The sequence below is a fragment of the Sorex fumeus genome, unplaced genomic scaffold (assembly GCF_029834395.1).
Source record: "Sorex fumeus unplaced genomic scaffold, SorFum_2.1 ptg000037l, whole genome shotgun sequence".
Classification (NCBI taxonomy): domain Eukaryota; kingdom Metazoa; phylum Chordata; class Mammalia; order Eulipotyphla; family Soricidae; genus Sorex; species Sorex fumeus.
In genome coordinates this window covers 74,526,529-74,541,244 of record NW_026606094.1, presented here as the reverse complement: position 1 = coordinate 74,541,244, position 14,716 = coordinate 74,526,529, and the positions used below count along the sequence as shown (strand labels likewise).

The window sequence follows — 14,716 nt, the reverse complement described above, 5'->3', positions numbered from 1 at the left end:
GCTTTGCAACACTTTCCATTTCACAGAAGCCAAGTGGTTCTTCATCCAGGGCTCACTATCTCAAAACCCAGGCACTACTGTAAGCAATGTTAGCACGAGAGCTCAAACAATGAGTCATGGTTCACTCTGGGTTCACATTAGCCCCCAACATGTCCAAGTGTGGAGCAGTTTAGAAATCATACTGACGACATGTAGGCAAAAGGAATTTCTAGAAAAAAACAGGCAAGTGCAGGTGGATGCAGGGCAAACAATATTTTATTATCACTTTCTCTCAAAATAAAGATACAGAAGTTGTTTTCTAATTCAGTATGATTAGACATGATTTATAATCTTAACTTTTTTTTTAAATTAATGACAACAGAACAAAGAACTAGTACAAATCATAGAACTATCAGAGCAAAGAGAAACTTCCTTAGAAAACTTTCTTAGAAAGGGTATGTGGAAAGTCTTTAATTCCAAATTTTAATTTCTGTGACCACTAAATGCCTCACCAACTTGTTAATCAAATACTTCCTAAATTAAGGAAATAATGACTAACTAGTCTGAAAACTGTACATCTTGATCCTATCTTCCCAGCTTTAAATTATTAATATAACATGAAAAACTATTTCCTAAGCATAGAAGCTTTCTAAAAACTTCCATTACCTTTTTCTGGCTCAGTACCTGACTGAAATGTTCAAATGTTTATATTACACACACACACACACACACACACACACACACACACACACACAGTGAGCAGCATACTACGTGTGTGTGAGAAGCTGATGAAAAGTATGATTGGATAAAAATCCCTACATCCCATTTACATGATTTAAATATATAGTTTCTATATCTTTAATTAATATAAGTAAAAAGGTAAAATTTAGAACAGCACAGAAATACAAATGCATTAGAATTTTACAAAATATATTCAACCCCTCAACGTGCATAATCTTCTGAAGTTATCATACAAGGGAGCTCATTTCTTCTCCTTCATCATGAAAGCAGGAAGTCACATGTACAAAATTATTTATATGAAAAGAATGAAGAACCACATTCCTTTTCTTTGCCCTTGACAAATATTTATGGAATGTTGGAAATTATGAAAAGTAATTCCAATGGTATGACGTACAAAGGCTTGGAATAAAAAACACTACTAGTGGCACATTTTGCAACATGGAATGACAACCACCTTCAGAGATGAGGTTTGTGTTTTTTACCACCAGCTATCAGAAGCTTAAAGGGTCTCAAGGAAATGGGTGGGAAGGCATGAACTCTGTGCTGCCTCTGGCCCTAGAATTCAAGCATGCAAATGGTGATGACATGGAAGGGTTCCAACCAACACCCTGATACAAAAGGCAGCATATAGCGGCTACTATCCCAACAGGTTATTCCTCAAACTGCTGAAGTAGAGAAAAGTTCATGCGTTTGGGGTCCCGCAAAGGTGCGCAGAGAAATGACTGTGTGCTCTTGAACTTGCCGATGGGGCTGAGGCAGGATCAGGGACTGTAGCTCCCAGAAATCAGAAAATAAAAGAACCTTCCTGTCAGTGAGATAATGTCATAGCTTCATTTCAAAACATAACCTGAAGACAAAAATTCAAACTTGTCTGTAAAAGAGTTCTACTCTTTAGCCTTTTAAATACTGCTCTCGAAATACTTTCATTCTAGTTTTTAGTACCATGTTTAGCAGCCTTGCAGCTTCTTACTTTTCTACTGTCCCAGCTTGCTTCCTGTTTACCTTTTCAAGGTATATTCATGTTTAAAAAACTTCTGGGCAAGAGGGATAGTACAGGAGGTAAGGTGCTAGCCTGGTATGCGGGCAACCCCAGTTAGATTCCGAGCACCAAATGTGGTCCCTCAAGCAATACCAGGAGTTACCTCTGCGCACAGAGCCAGGGGAACTGCCCTCCCTGTCATTAATTTTTTTTTTTTTTTTTTTTTTTGCTTTTTGGGTCACACCTGGCGATGCGCAGGGGTTACTCCTGGCTCTGCACTCAATAAAAAAATTTTTTTTTCAATGCTCAATACAGAACTCAGGAAGCAAAATAAGGTTGAGGAAGTTGATGAAATTCGCTCTAGTTTACTCCCCAAGAACAATGCTATGGAGTTAAAGCAAAAAAGTGGATGAGAATTACTTAAGGGCTTGGAAGAGGGGCATGAAGATCTGTCATACAGATTTTAAGAGCCAAATGTATATAACTTTCAGCCTTATTCAGAAGTGCAGCTCTGTCAGTTCATTTGGTTTTCTGTCTTTCTCTTGCTAATATTGTTACTATATCGCAAGAGCCCACCAGGGATTCAAACATGCCAGGAACTTTCCCTAAACACGAACTGAAGTCACAGACACAGCAGCCAGGCCACTACCAACCTACAGATATAGTCTGAGTGCCTGGCACTCACCCTGGAAGGGTATGCCCTGGCTGGAGCCTTACTTCCTGAGGCCTACTTAGTTTTCAAACACAAAAGCCAGGGGCAAGTAAGGCTGACACACAGCTTGTCAGCCTACCAGAGGGAGAGGAAGGACCATGCCAGCTGGAGTGGGTTCCTGGGACCCCTCAACTGGCCTCACAGGTTCCAGTTAGAGCCTGTAACTCTTGCTCTTAACTCTGCTTGCTTTCACCTCCTTGAGCTCCCTGAAAACTCCAATACTTCTCAGAGGCTGGAGGGAATGTGGGGTCATCTTTTAACCAGGTCTCCGGGCAAAGTTCTCCCTTCAGACATACTCACATTATGCAGCGAGCCACTGAAGAGTCCAACTATTCTTTTAAAGGGTGCAGGGCACACCGGGCACACAAAATACTTTGGTTCTGGTTTTAAGTACCTTGTTTAACAACCCTGCAGCTTCTTGCTGAGCAGACACTCCCAACAGCCCAGAACAGAACCGAGGGCTCCTGAAGGCAGAGCTTGTGCTCCAGCACCCAGGCCCACGCAGTCAAGTCTCGACTAAAACATCAATACAAAGTTCAATTACAATCAATATTAAAAAGGGAGGGGCAAGTGCTACTAAGGCCAAGTGGAATGCTTACACAACTGCAACTTTATTTACTTTATTTCACAGGCATTCTTTTTTTTTTTCTTTTTGGGTCATACCTGGCGATGCACAGGGGTTACTCCTGGCTCTGTACTCAGGAATTACTCCCGGCGGTGCTCAGGGGACCATATGGGATGTTGGGAATCAAACCCAGCTCGGCTGCATGCAAGACAAACACCCTGCCCGCTGAGCTATCGCTCCAGTCCCTCAGTGGAATTCTAAGTTGTGGACAACTTTAGAGTACTGAGAGATGGGCACGGATATGAATCACATGAATTAAAGGATGAACCAGCAGCCTGCTGCCCAACTCCCCCTGGTGCTCTTAGCACCTGAATGTTTGGCAGTTGAAAGGTATTCAACACACTACTGCACTAGCTAATGATGTGATCTCATGGAAAAGAGTGTTAGAATAATTATATACAGTCTCAGTGTAACACTGACTTAAGTATAATGGAAGGCTGTGTTTGGTTATTACTTTCTTCTCTTCAAATAATGTTTCCTGAGAAGGTTGACTTTCCTAAGAGAAGTGGAACTAATGGAGTTTTCACAATAAGTCCCTGGTTTTATCACCTTAATTCTTTCTTAATTCTTTTTTTTTTCTTTTTGGTTCACACTCAGCGATGCTCAGGGGTTACTCCTGGTCTTGCACTCAGGAATTACTCCTGGTGGCGCAGGGGGGACCATATGGGATGCTGGGAATTGAACCTGGGTTTGGCCATATGTAAGGCAAATGCCCTACCCACTGTACTATCACTCCAGGCCCAATCACCTTAATTCTTGAGTTACTTGGTTCAACTGAAAGCACAACTTTTAGATGTGGTGGACTTGTGTGAAAACACAAAATGGGAAATGGAGGGGTTTTTAGCTTATGTCCCTATGTTCATTTCACCTGTCCTAGAGGACTTTTCATACAAACATTTCAGAAGGGATAAATCAATAACCAATGTCTCTCTTAATTAAGCCCCCATTTTCCTAATAGTCTTCATATTATACGAAGATCATACTCACAATGTACTTTCCAAATAGCTTTGCTACTGAAAGCAATCTGTTCTATTAGTACTCCCTGAGAAAACCCATTCAAAGTTCCCATGAAAAACAAATGAGAGCTGAGCATGGCAAACACACAAAGTTCAGTTGTGCAAAAATCTTCAGTGGCCAGAACAGAGGCATGGGTCTAAAATGAAACAAAACACCCCTTATGAGACATGACTGATGTCATGGAAACTGTTTCTTACCTCTTGCTTTTCTAAGTGTGAGCTAAGATAAGAGTTCTACTTAATATTTGTGGACGATCTTGTTTTTCTTTTATAAATTTTTTCAAAAGAGAGGAGGGAATGAGAGTGGCAGAATTTTTTGGTCAGGGAATCTGGAAGGCTCAAGGCCTTGGAAATCTATAAACACCTGATGGAAAACTGTTCAAAAGAAGAAATAGGAGGCACGGACTTGGGATATGGAAAAAAAAAAGCCTGTTAAGAGATTAACATGACTGGAGTCCGAACTAATACCCAGGTCTGTAAAGTTTTGCCCTAACACATACTTTAATATTAAACAGCTCAAACAACCTTAGAACCGTGCCTAGCCCCCTGTGGTGACTTCTCTGCACACCTACTCCCACAATTAGGAAGAGAGAGAAAGTACAAAGATACTCCTTGATGCCACAGGCACATGTTTTTCAGGACCAGGGAATAAACAACAACAACAGGAAACAAAACATTCATTTCAGAACTACTTTCCTTGACTGTCAAGTTGCTGGGAGAAAGTAAATTGCTGAATGTGCTTTGTAGGCAAACAAACAAACAAAACTCCAACACACAGAAAAACAAAATAATAACAAAGAACTGGACTGCCTGGTCCCATAACTTTATAAGTACATTTTTAGGACCAGCTTTAAAGGAATTAAAATAGCAGTATAACTTAATTTTCGACGAATATAAATCCTATTGACCATCTGGACAATAAAACAATAAAATAAAATTTACATAAGTGAAAACTTTTCTAAAGTAAACAACGGTGTAGTAGCAGAACTTGAAACTTCACTGGAAGGTTCACTGTGTTTAATCAGGCTCAGACTGAAAATAAAAGTAGTCAATTTAAACCCCAACCTGAAAAGCCAGTCCTGCTCTGGTTGTGATTTCATCTTTCCAAGCATCCTGTGACATTCAGAAAGAGGACAACTGGCATGTAAACAAGTCCGACATACTGGCCCCTGGCTGTGGACCTGTGGCCAATGAAGAGGGACAGTCTGGGAACAGTGGACAGACAAGGAACACTTGACCCTAGGAAAGCAACAGTGGCCCCTGGCCTCAAGTTCATGGCTTCCCCTCAGGTGGCTCTGTGAGGCTCTGGGGCGTGGAACTCGTGAAAGTCGAGAGCCATGAAGACATGGCGGTCTTTGCACTGGAAAACGCTCCTCCGACTGACTGGCCTGGATGGATGAGAGGCAGGGAACAAAAGAGAAAAGATCTTCACTCTTGTCAGGACAGCTAAAGATGAACACCAATTAATAAATGAAAACTTACTGTAACACATGAATGTCTACAGAATATTCATAGATTATTCAATTATTATTGATTATAATAATTATTCAATTATTTATATGGAATATTCAGTAACACATGAGTTGACAGAAATGTCAATTTTCAAAGCACCCCCTTTTCAGGGGTACACCAATCAGGAAATGGATATTGTCATATGCATTCTGAAGGGAGTTGACAAACTCCTTCCTTCATACCTACACTGCCAGCTAATGGCACCAAACACTGGTTATGGATCAAAATGACCTGGAGAGGGGCTGGAGAGATAGAACAGTGGATAGAACATTTACTTTGAAAGTCGCCTGTCTAGGCTGAATCCCCGACACCCCATACGGTTCCCTAAACATCACCAGCACAGAGCCAGGAGTAAGCCCTGAGCGCAGCCAGGTGTAAGCCCTAAACAATCAAACAAACAAACAAACAAACAAACAAAAACCCAAAACAAAAAAACAACCCCCCAAACAGAATCACTTAGAGAGCTAGAAGAGTCCTATGTGTTCTCTACACCCTAAATCCAATCAGTACACAGTAGAGTGTAAGTTGTTAGCAATTACTGCTTTTGTCAACTAAAATGATGCTGCATTAAAGACAGAAAAGAGGGGAGGAGCTTATTGGCAGAGCACACAAATACTTTACATATATGAGCTCCAGGGTTTGATCCCTGGCATAATTCTCTCCCTGAAAAAAGAGAAAGAACACAAGTTACTTGCCCCCCTCTAATGAGACATACAGACCTCTATCTGCTCTGCCCCAGGTCAATTTTGCACTTTGTTTTTTTTTGGGCAGTGCTGGGGATTGAAATTGGCATCTAGCACATGCAAATTAAGTGCACTACTGCTGCACCACATCCTCCAACCTCAGGTCTACTCTGTTTGAAGGGGTACTGTCTCATATAGAGCTTGGTAACGGGACTTGTAGTATATACCTTAGATGAATGAGGTCATGAGTTCAGTCCTGGTGTAGAGAAAAAAAAATGAAACGTCTTAATCATATGCTCCCGCTATTCTTAGTATTATGTGGAAGAGATGTAGCCTCAGAACTTAGCAGCAGAAGTCAACAAAATGAAGAATTTCTCCATTTAAAAGAGAAGCAAGTGACATCAAGAAAACAATCCCATTCACAATTGTGCCCCAGAAAATCAAGTATCTAGGAATCAGCTTAACTAAGGAAGTAAAGGACCTGTACAAAGAAAACTACAAAATGCTACTTCAGGAAATAAAAGAGGACACGAGGAAATGGAAAAATATCCCCTGTTCATGGATGGGGATAATCAACATCATCAAAATGGCAATACTTCCCAAAGCACTGTACAAATTCAATGCAATCCCTATAAGGATACCCATGACATTCTTCAAAGAAATGGAGCAAACACTCCTGAAATTTATATGGAACAATAAGCCCCCACGAATAGCTAAAGCAATTCTTGGGAAAAAGAAAATGGGAGGAATCAACCTCCCTAACTTCAAACTCTACTACAAGGCAGTAATGATTAAAACAGCATGGTACTGGAACAAAAGCAGAGCTGCAGACCAATGGAACAGAGTTGAATATACTGACATTTCCTCCCAAACATATAATCATCTAATTTTTGATAAGGGGGCAAGAAAAGTGAAATGGAGCAGGGAAAGCCTCTTCAATAAACTGTGCTGGCAAAATTGGACGGCTACATGCAAAAAAGTGGGCTCAGATCTCTGCCTAACACCATGCACAAAAGTAAGATCAAAATGGATTTATGACCTCAACATCAAACCAGAATCCATAATGTTTATTGAAGACAAAGTCGGCAAAACTCTCCATGATATTGAAGCTAATGGTATCTTCAAAGATGTCACGCCACTGGCCGAGCAAGTGAAAACAGAGCTAGACAAATGGGACTATCTTAAACTAAGAAGCTTCTGCACCTCAAAAGAAACATTGACCAAAATACAAAGACAGCCTACAGAATGGGAAAGGATATTCACCAAGTACACATCCGACAAGGGGTTGATATCAAGGATATACAAGGTACTGGTTAAACTCCACAAGAAGAAATCACCCAACCCCATCAAAAAATGGGGTGAGGAAATGAACAGAAACTTTCGCAAAGAAGAAATTTGAATGGCAAAAAGGCACATGAGAAAATGCTCTACATCACTAATCATCAGAGAGATGCAGATCAAAACCACAATGAGATATCATTTCACACCACAGAGACTGATCCACATCCACAAGAACAAAAGCAACCGGTGCTGGCGTGGATGTGGCGAGAAAGGGACCTTCCTTCACTGCTGGTGGGAATGCCGGCTGGTCCAACCCTTTTGGAAAACAGTGTGGACGACTCTCAAAAAATTAGAATTTGATCTGCCATTTGACCCAGCTATAGCACTCCTGGGAATATATCCCAGAGAGGCAAAAAGGTATAGTCGAAGTGACATCTGCAATTGTTTGTTCATTGCAGCACTCTTTACAATAGCCAGAATCTGGAAAAAACCTGAGTGCCCAAGAACAGATGACTGGTTAAAGAAACTTTGGTACATTTACACAATGGAGTACTATGTAGCTGTTAGAAAAGATGAAGTTATGAAATTTACATACAAGTGGTACTACATGGAAAGTATCATGTTAAGCGAAATGAGTCAGAAAGAGCGGGATAGACACAGAAAGATTGCATTCATCTGGGGAACATAAAGCAACAAAAAGGGAGATTAACACCCAGGAATGGCTGAGATTAGTACCAGGAATTTTGCTCCATGAATGGAAGGCCAGCCACAGGCTCTAGGTGAAAAGGAAGCTCAGATAGAGAAGAGAATACCAAATGAAGGGTGTTGTGAGGGCCCTCCCAAGGTGGGAGAAGCATGCTAAAAGTAGTCGATAGACCAAACATGATTGCCACTCAAAGCCTCTCTTGCAAAACACAGTACCCAAAAGAAGAGAGAGAGAACAAGGGGGAATACCCTGCCACAGAGGCAGGATGGGACGGGGGGGTGGAGGAGGGATGCTGGGACCCGTGGTGATGGATGACGGGCACTGGTGGAGGGATGGGCACTTGATCACTGTATAACTGAAACCCAAGCACAAAATTTGTAAGCCTATAACTGTACCTCATGGTTTTTCACTAATAAAAAAAGAAAAATAAAATGTTCAGGGGTCAAGGATAAATGGCTTGCATATACACAGACCTGAGTTTGATCTGTGGTACTTGGTCCCCTAGCACTGCAAGGTATGGACCTGGTAACCCCAGCACTGCCTCGCTCAACTAGTGTGTATGTATCAAAATGCCCCAGTATTGAACCATGTGGCCAGGCATGCCAATTACAGACAGGATGGACCTTAGGGCTTTGTGTGCTGTTTGTCCTTTAGGGTTTACCTGCAGACTAACTCTCTCGTTCTGCCTCTCTTTAGTAGAAAGGTCAGGCCCAGAAGGGCCCACTGGGGTCAGAGAGCATTTAGTTCCCAGGCCTCAAATTATGTTCCGTGAGGGCTGGCCAGTCTCACCCAGATGCCAAGGGGATGAGTTCTACTTTTGTCTTTTGACATGACAAAGCAAATATGAAAAATTCTGATAACTGGTAGATGAGTTTTATGTTTACCTTTTGATATGACAAAGCAAATGTGAAAAAAATGTAAATAATTGGTAGATCTAAGATAACTGAATGGGTTGTATATCATTAAAATTAGAAATTATATAAACAATAAAAATAAAAAAGATAGAAAAGGTGGGCTGGAGAGAGAGCTCAAAGACTGAGTGCATGCTTTGTATGAAACTCTGCCATTATTAATTGTAAATATACTGCCTAAAATAAATTTTCTTTTGGCTGCACCCAGTAATACAAGGAATGCTCCTGAATCTACTCAGGGGTCACTCCTGGCAGTATTTTGGGACCATGTGGTGGTGGGTATCAAATCTGGGCACCAGCATGACTTGCAAAGTATGCACTCTTGCTCTTTGAATCATCTCTCTGGTTCCATCCATCTCCTATCCTTTAAATTGCTGTAAGAGGTGCAATGTTATCTTCTCTTTCCTTCACAAAACTGATCATTTATATCTTCTTTTTCTCTTTACAGCTTAAAGAGTGGCTTTTTTTTTTTTTTGCTTTTTGCATCACACCCAGTGATGCTCAGGGGTTACTCCTGTCTCTGCACTCAGGAATTACTCCTGGCAGTGCTCAGAGGACCATATGGGATGCTGGGATTTGAACCCGGGTTGGCCACGTGCAAGGCAAATGCCCTACTGGCTGTGCTATCGCCCTATCTGCTGTGCTATCGCTCCAGCCCCCAAACAGCTTAAAGAGTTTTACAGCACTTAACATCTTAAAAAAAAAACCCTGTGGTTTCACTTTTTATAAATAGGATATTACTTTCGTCAATAGCAGTTCCCAATGCCTAGTTTATTAAAACTATGCTAATAGAAGAAGGGTTTGGGCCACACCTGGCAGAGCTCAGTGCTTACTCTTGGTTCTGTGCTCAGGGATCACTCCCTGTGAAACTTGGGTACCATACAGAGTGCTGAAGATTGAACTGGGGTGAGACACATGCAAAGCAAGTGCCTTTACCCCATACCATGGCTACAGCACCATGTTCTTGTCATTTACAAAGAACTATGGGTAGCTGAGGTAAGAGTGTGTGTGTGTGTGTGTGTGTGTTGCAGAAAATCAAGAGAAGTTTTGCATCCTTGCTTGAATCACTAATAAAATAGTGAACATATCCGAAACTTTGTCACTTTCTGTCAGATGTGGTAAAGTCTGTCAAACAGAGATTATTTGATGCCATAGCAATTGTTTTTTAGAGGGGAGGCAGTCTCACAGTGCTAGGGAGGGGGTGCCACATAGTGTGAGGATTAAGTTCAAGGCATGTGCTCTGTCACTTGACCAATGTTCCCCTGGGTCCTCCCCAACCCCTCTCCCCCCAAAAGTTTTTAAACGAGTAAGACAAAAACAAAATAATAAACCCCTCCATCATTTAACAACTATCTTATTAGGTGACACACATATCTCTAAGACTTATGCTTTTTCATCAAACATAGGACAGAGACGATACATACTACACCGGCAACCTGTGCTCGGCTAAGAGCATGCCTTACCAACAGCTTTTCCTGTCTGTACAACATTCCGGCTGGTTGTGACCATGACGTTTCCAATTTTTTTGCCACGTTCACTGTTTTGAACAGAACTGAGTAAAGGAAAGAATTATCAAATATATTTAAAAAATATCACACAAACCATCTCAAAGTAGAATTATTTGGGAAAAGAAGCTAAACTATTGTTTGCTATACATAAATGAATATACTTGCTTACATTGTAAGCATATAAATTTTCAGAGAATACTCCAAGAATATGCAGATAAGGCTCTCACCACAAAACTGAGATTGTGGATTGGGCAAGGAAGTGGGCTGAAAAGGCCCAATGGACTACACTGGTACTTTGGTAGTGAGTGTGATAAAGAAAATTATGTAGCTTTACAAAATTTAAGTAGCCCTAAACCACAGAAACACTTATACCTTTGCAATTTAATGCCACTTCAATTAAAACACAAAAAAGAAGGACTGGAGAGATAGTACAGTGAGTAAGGCGCTTGCCTTGAATGCGGCCAACCCGGGTTAGATCCCCAGCATCCCAGATGTCCCCAGAGCACTGTTAGGAATGATTCCTGAGTGCAGAGCCAGGAGTAACCACTATGCATGGCCAGGAATGGCCTCAAAACAAACAAAACACCAAAAAACAAACAAACAACAACAACAAAAACAAATATGGGAAACTGAGAAATAAAATGTTCCCTAGAAACAGGAAGAAAAAAAGGAAAGCAAATATGTAGATGAGTCAGAAAGTGGTAGTGATATAGGATGTGATTGTCTTGTCATAATTTGTTTTAAGTTACCTCACCAGATTAAAAATGGCAAATCCTGTTATTAGTTCACACCATTCTCCATGAAACAGCAGTGTTTTCACTTTGAAACATACACACTGCTGAGTTAGAGAATGTTATGCACATATTTGGTTACTATTTGTAGCCCAAGTCTATCAAGTGAAGGAAAAAATATTCTCAATTAGCAAAGAAACACATGGCATGCATTCAGACCTAAGAATTTCCTCCTATTCTCTCTAAATACTTACTGTGAGAATCTTAGCTTCATGTCTGACACTGAGTACTGGCCTTGAAATGGATGGCTGTAAAACAAAAGTTTGGGTTAGACTCAAGAATATTTCAACAATCAAGCTGTGAAAAACAGCGATCACAGGAAATATCAATAAGCCTTGCAGGGGTGACTCGGCAGGGTGTGGGGCTATTGAGGTGACCCCAAGGAACAGAGTTTTGACCACAGATACTCCACAGCAGTCATGTAGTAACCCATGACCTTATTTGTTCATTTGTGAAATGAATGCTTTTCACCCATCTTGGGTGGGTGTTGGTGACCTGATTTACTTGAGTTGGGGTGGGGTGGGGTCTCCAGCATCAGTTTTTTTGGTTTTGGCTCTCCCTTGGGGGTGTTTGGGGAGACCATGTGGTGTTGGGGAATAAAGCCAGGCCTCCCACATGCAAAGCAAGCACACAGCCCAGCAAGTTCTCTCATTTGTCCAAGTACCACATTTTTAAAAAAGCTTTCCAAGATAGGGTTAAGATTTATGCTATAGCCATATTTAGTTCCTTTCATCTTCAAAACATATGCTACTGGTCATGTGAAATTCAGTGGACAGATTGGAATCCTCTGTACTATTAGAAAAACATAATGGGTTTAAGAAAGCTCACAGGGCAGCAGCACATGCTTTGCATGCTAAGAGCCCATGTTCAGTCCCCAGCACTGCCTCAAGCAGGGAGCAGCACTCAGAATTGCCGGGGTAAGGGCCAGAAAGAAAAGAAAAAGAAAGAGAAGTAATTCAGCCAACCCAGGTTCTATCCTTGGCGTCCCATATGGTCCCCCTGAGCCTCCTAGAACAGATTCCTGAACACAGAGCCAGGATTAAGCCCTGAGCACCACTGGGTGTGGCCCCCAAAACAAAACCAAAAAACCTGGGGGAGTGGTGCCAACAACAGGTCAACCTGTACCTGTGGGGTGAGTGCATCAGCAGCCTGATGGCTTCCTGATACCTCAAAATTGCTGCTGTGCCTCTGGCTCTACTCCAACAACTTGGGACCAAGTTTCCCGAGAAATTAAATAGCCAAAAGTTAGGTATGTGGGAGCCATACCCACAAACCACTTTTGTTTCAGCCATACCAGCTCACTTATCAGCCTTGCTTCAGAGACCCATAAATAAATCTTGAAAGATATCAAAAGCTGCAGTTAATCTTTTTTTTTTTTTTTTTTTTTTTTTTTGCTTTTTTGGGTCATACCCGGCGATGCACAGGGGTTACTCCTGGTTCATGCACTCAGGTATTTCAGGTATTACTCCTGGCAGTGCTCAGGGGACCATATGCCATATGAGATGTTTTTTTTTCTTTTTGGGTCACACCTGGCAATGCACAGGGGTTACTCCTGTCTCTGCACTCAGGAGTTACTCCTGGTGGTGCTCAGGGGACCATATGGGATGCTGGGAATTGAACCCGGGTTGGCCGTGAGCAAAGCAAACGCCCTACCTTCTGTGCTATCTCTCCAGCCCCTAAAGCTGCAGTTAATCTTGGACCCATGCAAGGCTGAACAGACCAGGGTAAACTGGATGGGGGGAGGGGTCAGCCTGGTCCCTTGCCCAAGCAGAGCTCCTGGCAGCCGCTTGCTCCCACAATTCAAAATTGCTACCATGGCCCTGGCTGGATTCCACCGTCTCAGGGTGGGCCTCAGCTAGATATTAACACATTGAAAATTCAATATATTGGTTTTGTGACTGAAATCTCCAGGCTTTACCGGAGTTGGGATGGGCTACCTCCCCCCACCCCACTTTCCTATGCTCCTGGAAGCACTGCAGTCACCCCCACAAACCAACTCCAGTGCCACCATGTAAAATTTTCTACTGGCCTTCCTTCACAGACCCATATATAAATCTCAAAAGAGATCAAAAGCTGCATTTAATATTGAACCTGTGCAAGGGGAAACAAACCGGGTTAAAAAGGAGGGAGCCAGTCAGTCTGGTGCCTGGCCAGGCAGAGCCGCTGGTAGCTGCTTGCTTCCCCAATCCAAAATCGCTGCCATGCCCCCCGCCGGACTCCACCACAGGATGGACTTCACTGAGATATCATCTGCTGAAAATTTGGGTATGTGGGTTTTGTGACTAAAATCTCCAGATTTTCTCAGGGTTGGAATGGCTACCTTTCCCCATCTCCCTGTACTTAAAGAAACCTTGGCAGGCACAGCCACACCCCAAAGCTGCCACCCAGTTACAAAAGCTACTCCAGTTTTTCTTCCTGATAAAAATACTGAATGCCCTGAACAAACACGATGACCTCTTAGTATTGCAAACCAAAACGCACAAAAGAAGAGCAAAAAAGAAGAAAAGTGCCTGCCAGAGAGGCAGGCAGGTGGTAGTGGTGGTGGTGTTGGGGGATGGTGGGAGGGAAATGCGGGACAATGGTAGTGGGAAATGTATGCTGATGAAGGGATGGTTGTTGGATCATTGTATAACTGAAACCCAATCATGAACAGCTTTGTAATGGTCTCACTGATATTCAATTAAAAAAAAAAAACAACCCAGGAAACTACAACCCCAAACTAGCACTTTAATATTTCACTTTAGAAAATAAGTGATAAGAGTATACAATAGATTGTATCAATTCATCTCCTTAAGTCTTCCACTTACAAACTGAGTTACTTCATAAAGGTCCTTATTCATAGCATGTTCATTTTTTATTTTTAAATGAAATAATTTTGGAGAGGTTTGAGACACAACTCACACCTGTTTTTGCTGTGTGCTCAGGAGTGAGCCCTGGTAATGCTCAGGGAACTGTTATGTGGTGCCAGGGACTGAACTGAGGTTGCAGCAATGTAGCTACATGTAACAATCTTACCTCCTATACTATTCCTGCACAGTTTAAACATCTTTTATGCCTAAGTATGATAAAGTTTTTGTCCAGTCAATACTCAACACTTTATTTACTAAGCATTAAATTTCACTGAATTTTAGAACCCGATAAGGAAATTTGGTTTACCTGTATATGTAAAAACTCAAATATCAACTTTAGTTCTTAGTTCTTTAGTTTTTTCACGTTTTAAAATAACCTCAAGCATTTGTTATATGCCTGCCAAGGAAGCAGGGGAGAGGACA

General features: G+C 41.8%; 1 protein-coding gene across 1 annotated transcript in view; it reads right to left on the bottom strand.

The window, feature by feature from the left end:
- Positions 1 to 237: 237 nt before the first annotated feature.
- AVL9 (AVL9 cell migration associated) overlaps positions 238 to 14,716 on the bottom strand; it is a 72,135-nt gene continuing 57,656 nt past the window's right edge. Inside the window, exons 14-17 of the mRNA XM_056118263.1 lie at positions 11,639 to 11,692; positions 10,609 to 10,697; positions 3,785 to 5,440; positions 238 to 3,585 (exon numbers count right to left, since the gene is read on the bottom strand). Of these exons, the coding sequence (XP_055974238.1) occupies positions 5,325 to 5,440; positions 10,609 to 10,697; positions 11,639 to 11,692 (259 nt within the window). The 3' untranslated portion in view covers positions 238 to 3,585; positions 3,785 to 5,324. The remainder of the gene's footprint in view (positions 3,586 to 3,784; positions 5,441 to 10,608; positions 10,698 to 11,638; positions 11,693 to 14,716) is intronic.